The sequence below is a fragment of the Juglans regia genome, chromosome 3 (genome assembly GCF_001411555.2).
Source record: "Juglans regia cultivar Chandler chromosome 3, Walnut 2.0, whole genome shotgun sequence".
NCBI lineage: Eukaryota > Viridiplantae > Streptophyta > Magnoliopsida > Fagales > Juglandaceae > Juglans > Juglans regia.
Genome location: NC_049903.1, coordinates 6,060,159 through 6,069,784, shown reverse-complemented (window position 1 = coordinate 6,069,784; position 9,626 = coordinate 6,060,159). Strand labels below are relative to the sequence as shown.

Below are 9,626 nucleotides of genomic sequence, written 5' to 3'. Positions count from 1 at the left end.
GGCCGCTGTAATATATCCTTATTACCTCACTACTAATTGTTTACTGCCTAAGTTTATGTGGTCTATTTTTCCTAATTTGTAGGACACACCGCAAGCAATCGTGCTCACCTACTGACTCTACATTTAAAAAAAAAAAATATATATTGTAAAAGACTTATACATTTAAGATTTATACTGACGTTACTTATATATATATATATATATATAATATGAACTAAAAATAACCGATATAGCTAGCTAGCTCCTAACATGTCGAGATTCAGATATACTAGCTAATATTATATAACACACACACACACACATATATATAATATGTAGAGGCAGCACTACATGATATATGTTGAAAAAAGTCTTTGATCCATCCATCCATATGTCGAGAGTAAATGCCCTCAACCTCCAACCCTGCCGGCCAATATGAAAAATTATATTTATAATCTTCTATCTCATACATCAATATGTGGTTTATTATTATTTTTATTTAAATACACATATATTAAATAAATAAATAAATAAAAGAAATTGCGGTGACAACATATATAGCTGTCCCATGCATGCAGGCCGCTTTCAAAATCTTGTTAGCTTACCTAGAAATCTATTGTTTCTTATCCTCCTCGTATTATTCGAAATTCATAAATTTAGTACCCTCGTTCGATTCTAACAATTAAGATAGAGAACAAAAAAGAAAAAGAAAAAAGATTGGCATTATTTGGTGATTTTATAAGTAGTATAAATGATCCCACTTGATCTGGTTTTGAATATATTTTAAAATCGATACACATAGATATTAAAAATTTAAGAATCGATATAGATCGATTTATTACTGAAATAAAAAATTTTGATATTTTTAATTTTGGTTTGATCCAATTAATATTAAGTTAAAAATTTCATCTTATATTAATTTTATGTTATAAGATTAAAGTTTATATATTATATTAAATTTATAAGATTAATTTTATGTTATATGAAATATATTTATATTCCAATCCGATACAGTTTAAATCGATTTTCAAAATGTGAAAACTTGGACCGAATCGATTTCGATTCAGTTCCAAAATCAGAATTGAAACTAGACCGAACCCACTAGTTAGATCGATTCAACTAAGTTTTTGGTTTTTTTTTTTCCCTTCACTCCTAGATTTTATGGTGGCATTTTTATTGATTACTTAATGAAAAGTGATGTGTATGCTCTTAGAGTATGCAAGCTTTATATATTTCATTAAAAAACTTTGACAAATTTCGAAACCAATTGTAATATTAATCCATTTTTTAAGTGCTCTATTTTTTTTTCAAATTGAATGGGTGATATTGTACACCATAAAATTATATCTAAAGACTTTAATTACTTTTTTTTTTTTTTATAATAACTCATTATTTAAGAGTATTAGTAGTGGGCTTAACAAAGCTAAAATTTGGCCAAAGTTTAGCTAAGGTGTACAGTAAACCACTGTAATGGACTCAACAAATGAACATTAATTATAACATGGACTCACATTTACTCTCTCTCTCCAGCATAAGAGAAAATGTGAAAAATGTGAAAAAAATGAAAAAATTGTGTTGCTTTCCTCTCTTTGAAAAACCGGCACGCAGCTACAATGCTTGTAAAAAAAAAGTTTGAAAAAAAAAATGAAATTAGGTTTAAAATCTTAATGTAAATTGTGCTTTGTAAAAAGTTCAAAAAATATATCAATTAAAAGAATATGACCATTATAAAAAAAATATCGTTAGCAAATTATATATGTTAAGAATAAGTTGAACGCTAGAAAATTAATGTGTAGTTTTTTAATAATGAATAAATATTTAAATTACAATTAAAATTAAAATAAACAAAAAGTTTAAAATTAATATTTTAATAAAATAGTAATAGATTTGTTGAGCTTGTTATTTAATGTTATTGAAAAATGACTAGCTAAATTTATAAAAGTGAATTTTCTAATTAAATTTTGACTAAAATTTGTTGAACCCAGTATCAATGCTCTAACAGCTAGCATTGTACACCCTTGATCTTTTGTAATAATTCACTCTATAAAGTCATCATGAGGAACTTGTTTATCCTTTTAAGACCGTTTGGATACGGAGGTAATCTCACCTCATTTCATTTAATTTCATATATTTTTAATTAATAATTTTATTATTATTTATAAATTATCTAAACTTATTTCATCTCTCATCTTATCATCCAAATGGGTTAAACTGAACATGACAAACTATTTCAATTAAAGGGTTAGCATGCATGCAGTCTTTGTCTAGCTAGCAGTACCTAATTAATACCAAATCATTTGTGTCTTTGCCTTTTATTGCTGTTGACTTCAAATTTCTCGGTTCGCATAAAAACAAACAAACAAGCCCTGAGGCTGATAATACTGGAAATGACCGAAAAATCAACACACATGGAAGACGTCTCATTTTCACTACATGGGTACTCTTTTTCTGTAGCATTCATCCCATGTTACAATTAAACCAATTAAATTAAACAGGCCTGATTTAGACAAATAAATGCTTTTATCTCATTACATCTTATCTTAATATTTAAACACTATAAATATAAATAATTTTCAATTTTAAATCTTAAACTTTTTTATCTAATCATTACCTAATATATATATATATATATAAATATTGTGAGGGTCAATTTGCAGATCTCCATCTATATAGTCTTGCAATATTAGATGGAGAAATGAAGGTCAAGTACCTCTTCATGTGGTTAGGTTCTAATTCTTTCACACTAGCACTAGGCTCCATAAATGAACCATATTTGCAATTATAGCGACGAAGCAGCTCCCAATTAAACTAATTATGTAAAGATGTGGGGGCAGGCGAGGTACGTGATAGAAATTCAAGCCATTATGCACATATATCCAGTACTTATCCAGTAGTACTGCATGCCCGGCCACATTAACTGTTACCCTAGCTAGCTGTAGCTTGAATTCAATTCATCATGACGGCTTCAAGCTACAGGCCAACCACGAACCCTCATCTTTCAAAGGTCATCTCAGACATATGTTAAATGCTCAACAAACAATACCTATTTCCCACCAGCCTATTTATGGAGAGGTGGGAATTATATATTCAAGTTCATGCCAGCACATGATCTCAAAACTATAAATTATATTTCTCAGCTCCCCAAAACTAGTACGATCTAGCTAGCTTTGATCTTAAATTCGACTAAATTCATGATGATGTCGCTCAATTATATGCAAGCAACGAGCTGTGTGAGAATGCTGGTGATTTTGGCATTGGCTTTGTTGCCGTTGCTGTCACGAGCGCTGGACATGGGTCAGGTGAGGCAATTGGCAGTTCGCTATAACGTGACAGCAATCCTTGTTTTTGGAGATTCGAGTGTCGATCCCGGCAATAACAACATTCTTCAAACGACCATGAAGGGCAACTTCGCACCCTACGGGAGGGACTTCTTTAATGGCCGCCCGACGGGAAGGTTTAGTAATGGAAGACTCGCCACGGACTTCATTGGTAATTCACATGATCAGCCAGTGCTAGCTAGCTAGCTGCACCCAATTATCTGATCAATGTTTTTTAGTCATCACAACTTGATTTATATACATATAGTACTTTTCACAAGCTAGCAAGCTAGCTCTTCATGGCGTTTTTGGAGTTTATTATTGCTTTTTGGAAAGAAGAGTCCTTGTAACGCACTTGTGTTGTGGGTCATTAGCTCTTTGGATCTTCAAATAACAAGCTTAAAAAGAGGAACCATTTTCAGTCTTAATTTTCCGTGTCTAAGAATAATTTACAAACTACATCATAATTATCTTTTATTACAATACATACTGATAAAATGAGATGAGAATTCTGTAAATTAGTAGTGAGATCAGATAATAATTTTTTAAATAGTAGTGAAATTGTTTAAGTTAAGATATTTTATTAAATTTTAAGAAATTAAAGAAAAAAAGTTGAATTAAATTATTATAAAATTAAAAAATTGTTTAAATATAACTTTTTATTATAAATTTTGTTTTAAAATTTGAAAAAATATATGGGAAAAGTTACGAGACAGATCACTTCTAGCTAGCTATCCATTTCAGTTGATAATTATGTGAAGAATAAAATATAATTAATGCATAACTAGCTAGCTACGTTTGTATATTTATTATGCATGATGCCCCTATATATGATATGATATTGCATGCCATATATTATTAATCTCAGGACGTTGTCTTTATTAAATATTATGTCTTGAAATTAAAGCACGCCCTGAATTAATTAGAAGTGTTTGTGTTGCCGAATCCGTATTAATTTTCAGCGGAGGCCATTGGCTTCACAAAACAAGTTCCAGCCTTTCTTGATCCGAATTTAAAGCCAACAGATCTGCTACATGGTGTCAGTTTTGCATCAGCTGCTTCAGGTTACGATGACCTTACTGCCAATCTTTCGGTAAAGTCTTTAGACCATATATAAAGAACTCACCACCAACGTCTTGATTTCCCACGTACAGCTTATAATTCATGATCTCTTTTTTTTTTATTGGTTTTTGCAGAATGTGTTGCCCGTTTCCGGTCAGCTGGAGTATTTTATGCATTACATGATCCATCTGAGAAAGTTGGTGGGTGAGAAGAAGGCAAACGATATTATCAGACGTGCTGTGTTTGTTTTAAGTATGGGCACAAATGACTTTCTCCAGAACTACTACTTGGAATTAGTCCGCCCTAAGCAATTCACTGTGCAACAGTACCAGGATTTCTTGGTCTCATCCATGTCTCGTGACATTGAGGTGCTGCTCTCTGTCTCTTGTTTCTCTCTCCCCTCTCCCCCCTAATTAATAAAGAAAAGATGCTTGCTTGCTTCACCCTTTCATAAATATTGCTTTAATTTGAGGGTTACTCAGATAATTATTAGTTGGGTTTCTTAACTAAAGAGTAAATCACATCATATTTAATGGGATGAAAATAAGATAGTAATATGGTGTATAGATTTAACTCCAAATGATAATATATATCCATTTGAAGTTAAATCTTATTTACTTTTTTCTTCACCACAATTCTTTCTCGAGCTTGTTTTATTTTCATTCAGATGTTCCAAATGCTCTGATATTTCGTGATCGACCGACGCTTTGTATTGAATTGCAGTTAATGCACGGAGTAGGAGCCACAAGATTGGTTGTTGTTGGGGTACCGCCTATTGGGTGCATGCCACTTGTGAAGACAATGATGGGCCAGGCAACATCATGTGTGGAGAGTTATAACAAAGTAGTCGTCTCATTCAATTCCAAGGTACAGAAGAGACTGGCAACCCTCAAGGCAGCTTTAAGGATGAAAATTGCTTTTGTTGATGTATACGGTGTCCTACAGAAAGCAGTATCCCATCCCATGTTATACGGTACGTAATTAGTAAATTACCATCTTGAGCTTGTCTTGCTTTTTTTTACATACAAGCTGCTGCATGGGAATTTCATCTCCAATTTTGAGATAGAAAATGAAATATCTGAAAAAGAATAAAAACCTGCAGATTTAAAGGAAACTGCGAAGGGATGTTGCGGGACAGGAGCCATAGAATATGGAGATACATGCAAGGGGTTAAGTACATGTACTGATCCAACAAAGTACGTATTTTGGGATGCTGTTCATCCGACGGAGAAAATGTACAAGATCATAGCAGATGAGGCTATTAAATCGCTTTCCCAAGAACTCACGAGCTAGTTTATTGGGTCGAATCATGTTGTGGCTAGCTTGGTACGACGAGTGTCAAATTAATTTGTAAGTGCGGTGATAATACGTCGGACTTTAGTTTTTTAACTTAATTTCAATCTTAACTAGATAAATTAAGATTCATATTATAGAGTTCGACACTTCGTCTGGATGGGCTGTTTCCTTTGTGGGCTTCGGCCTTCATCTTCGGCCTTCATCTTTGATCATTTATGTTATGGACTAATCCCGGCGCTGAACCCATGAAAGTTAAGGCCCAAGTTTCACTAACTTCTCTAATTTGCACTCCACGTATTCGAACTAACGTTTCGCATAAAAATACACGAGGATCAAAGTCAAACTTAGCCGTTATTCCATTAAAAACATTCCTTATAAATTAATCCCCACATTAAAAAAAAAAAAAAAAGTCAATTTGCGGCCACAGTTTTCAATTTGTTCCGATTATTGAATTAATTTCTTCTCTCATATACAATGAATTTAAATGGCTGGCATCCTTGTATGGTAGTATCCCTTGCTTCGATATTAAGCACATAAAAACCTCCTCGTTTTGTCGTTTTGGATACTCTCTTTTATATATATATTCTTCTTGTATTCCAAGGCAACGCGTGCGGTTTGTATTCCCAGCTATTCATTCATATATCCATCCAAAGTCCAAACCATTCTTGGAACTTAAGAAATAATCAGCGCAATGATTGCCATGCAAACTGGTTTAAGGTACCTTTTGAAGAATCATAATCTCTCTCTGTGATCGTCATGTTATGGAAGTTCTAATGCACAGAACATTACAATCGCACAGCCAGTAGCAAATCACAGTCTTTGTTCTTTTGGAGCTTTAAACATGCACATTAACAACTCCCCCTTGCCTGCACTTGGTTTCGTTAAAAGGCGAATAAAAAGTCTAAAGAAATGCTGCTCGTCAATTCTAAGAACTTGAGAGATGAGAAAAAGAAACTGCCCCTGTTCTCCTCAAGTGTATTCCCAAAGAAACAACGAAGCTTTTAATCTCCCCTGACAACACTCTTTTTCAGAATTACACGTGCATTATCCTTGTTAATCCAGTAACTTCAAGAACTGGTCAATGCGGTTTGCACAAAGACCCTTAATTATTTAGGTCTTTAGACTATTGCCCTCAAAAACCTTAAATCTTAGAACCTGACCCTGCAATTAACATTTAAATACATCATTCTAAGATTAAAACATAACTAAAATCTGCAGAAAGAACAATTTATAATAGGTCATTGAAGTTGTATACAATTACAGGTAGGCCTGCTTTTTTCGCCCTTTTCTAAGCTGTGTACAGGTAGGCTTGCTATTTGAGGAAGGGTAATGACAACTGATGTGTATTGATACAAACTTTAAAATGTAAGTAATGTACTCTAGCCTGCTTTCCATTTCTTCTGCTTCTCTCTTTCTTATGTAATTGATCATGAATTGTCGGAAGGTTTTCCAATATTATATGCAAAGTACATAGAATCTATATAGATTAAGCCCAATAGATGATGAGAACAACCACACATGTCAACATAGTTGACATATAATATACAACCTGAAATCTGCTCTGCGTTTAAAGTTTTGAACCCTATTCTCCTGCTTGATTTTAGCTGGTCAGTGGATGAAACTATAAGTTTCCGAATGGGTTCCTTCCATTAATGAAGTAGGATAAAGGCATAGCTGAGCTGTACAGATATCACGCGGCTAGCTCTACCGCTTTATAATTCTTTATTCCAAGATTTCCCACTTCTCTTCTCCACTTTACTTGGCTTTTGGAAATAGAGCTTGTAATTGGAAATATGTCTAAGAATTGTGAAGACCCTCCAGCACCCGGAGCAATTCTAGAGAATGTGTGGGCGAGCTTTATTAGTGGGGATGGTCCGGGTACAACATATACACCAGAATTGTCCAGACCCTGGGAAGAACTTCCTAGTCTTGATAGGAGAGATGGTTCAAAGGAAATTCTAAGACGTTTGCCAAGTCTAGGAAGGTGGATATCAATGGGAGCTGAGGCCTGGGAAGCACTCCTAGATGGGATTGTGGTCCCTGCAAGCAATATGGAACAGTCCTGTAATGACAATTTAGAATGCAATGGTGCCACAGGCTTGTGCTTACAAAAGCCTAATGCAAGAGCAGAGAAGGCTGCTACAAGGCACTATCGGGGAGTAAGGAGGCGGCCGTGGGGGAAGTATGCGGCAGAGATAAGGGACTCTTCAAGAAAAGGGGCACGAGTTTGGCTTGGGACTTTTGACACGGCAGAGGAAGCAGCTTTGGCCTATGACAAGGCGGCTTTGAGAATTAGAGGCCCCAAGGCATATCTCAACTTCCCACTTGAGACGGTTGCCGAGGCTTTAGGACTTGATTACTCAGGAAATGATGTGTCCTGTTCTTCCATGTCAAATAAAGGACTAGGGGAGGACCCAGCTTGCACATTTCTTGGGTGCAGTGCTGAGAAAGTTTGCAATCCTAGGAAGAGATCAGCATCGAGGGAGTTTGAACAAGATATTGACATGATTATTGAACAACCTGCATTGAAGAAAACAAGAAGCATGGAAAATATACTAGGGAATGAATTTGATGTTGTTGAGTTTCAGGACCTTGGGACTGATTACTTGGACAGCTTGCTGTCTTCTTTTTGAATAAAGACTGGATGAGTTGCCCACAGAAAGTGAAAAGAGAGAGTTATTGATCCCAATTACCGGTATTTATGTATAACATTTACAGATGCATGTAGATGAAGTTTTCTTTGCATTATGCAACATCCCAAATAGGGAATTAGATTGTCTGGATTATTTTTAGTTAGGCATCCATCTCTTAAAGTTTTGTTGCTCATAGACCAGGATTACTGAGGACAGAACAGTGGATTTAAAGTATGTAAATGCATGACAAGACCGAGTTTTTTCAGTTCACTTTGTCCAAACATAATTTCCTACTAAGGTACATCTCTTGCTGATTTCTCCAACAACACAACTGAATTTACACTTCCTTCTTTACCTTGAGTTCGTAGAGACCAATGGTGGTAGGAGAATTCAATTGACAAAATTATGTCCGCCCAGATTACCTATTTACACCCCAAATTTATGTTGGAATGAAAAATACAAATGGGAAAAATTCTGGTCGAAAAGAAAAGGAGACCCGCTTTTCACTCTTTTATTTTATGTTTTGTAAAAAGTAAATGAAGGAATACTTTTCCCTTTAGAGAAATGCTAGGTAGAGTCTTTAAATGGGGAGCAATTCAAGTCTAGATTATTTTAATTTTAAAATTTTTTTAAATTATAAAAATATCTCTTTTAAAATGATATTTTCTCTCATTTAATAATGTGTCTGCATATACAATCTCTAAGAATTGTAAATAGAATTTCTCTTCACATTTAATCGCTAACGATCGATACGCTAAATATCTATGAAGAAGTCGGGAAGAAAGTAAACATCTGGGCGGGCCTATAGACACTTAATTAAGTGTTAAAAAGCAGGAAAAGGATATATAAATGATTGAATTTAGCCGACTTCTGGTTCTATATAGGTTTTAACGTGGAATAGGTTCCCTCGTACGTACTCATGATTATTAAAAGATTAAACAAGAAGAAGAAGAAGAAAAGAAACAAACATGTTACTGGTTACATGGGAGTAGGTAGCAACAGATAATATCTATATATTCTTTCATTCCTATATATATATATATATATATATAAGACAAGAAAGTTTATATTTTTCATAGAGTACGTACGTATTCTCCAACAGATAATATATATAGAACATAAGTTCAAGTCAAAAATAGTTTTAACGTTTTTATTACTATTGATTTTTCGTAGATATATAAAAATATACTTTTACTACTTCTAGATCGAGACTTTATGATCTCTTGATATAAATTTATATAGATAACCCAATTACACGGGTTATAAGGAGGTAGTTGATCAAGGTAATTAATTCTCCAACTATTTGACAACCACACGAAATAATTCTTGACGTGGCAGA

General features: G+C 34.0%; 2 protein-coding genes across 2 annotated transcripts; both read left to right on the top strand.

Moving 5' to 3' along the window:
• The first annotated feature begins 3,072 nt into the window (after positions 1-3,072).
• LOC109004410 (GDSL esterase/lipase At5g45950) lies at positions 3,073-5,891 on the top strand. The gene is made up of 5 exons (XM_018982947.2): positions 3,073-3,468; positions 4,259-4,389; positions 4,493-4,726; positions 5,082-5,331; positions 5,461-5,891. The coding sequence occupies exons 1-5, from the start codon at positions 3,171-3,173 to the stop codon at positions 5,649-5,651; spliced, it is 1,104 nt and encodes a 367-aa protein (XP_018838492.2). The 5' UTR covers positions 3,073-3,170; the 3' UTR covers positions 5,652-5,891.
• Positions 5,892-7,447: 1,556 nt separating this feature from the next.
• On the top strand, positions 7,448-8,301 carry LOC109004394 (ethylene-response factor C3-like). The gene is made up of 2 exons (XM_035688292.1): positions 7,448-8,088; positions 8,119-8,301. Exons 1-2 carry the CDS (start codon positions 7,448-7,450, stop codon positions 8,285-8,287), a joined length of 810 nt encoding a protein of 269 aa, XP_035544185.1. The 3' UTR covers positions 8,288-8,301.
• The last annotated feature ends 1,325 nt before the right edge of the window (positions 8,302-9,626 follow it).

Bases quoted from the DNA above. Each gene is read 5' to 3' on its own strand.
- LOC109004394 (XM_035688292.1), top strand. From the start codon at position 7,448: ATGTCTAAGAATTGTGAAGACCCTCCAGCACCCGGAGCAATTCTAGAG. The intron at 8,089-8,118 runs GTGCAGTGCTGA...TTGCAATCCTAG, and splicing joins CCAGCTTGCACATTTCTTGG to GAAGAGATCAGCATCGAGGG.
- LOC109004410 (XM_018982947.2), top strand. From the start codon at position 3,171: ATGATGATGTCGCTCAATTATATGCAAGCAACGAGCTGTGTGAGAATG. The intron at 4,727-5,081 runs GTGCTGCTCTCT...ATTGAATTGCAG, and splicing joins CCATGTCTCGTGACATTGAG to TTAATGCACGGAGTAGGAGC. The intron at 5,332-5,460 runs GTACGTAATTAG...AAAAACCTGCAG, and splicing joins ATCCCATCCCATGTTATACG to ATTTAAAGGAAACTGCGAAG.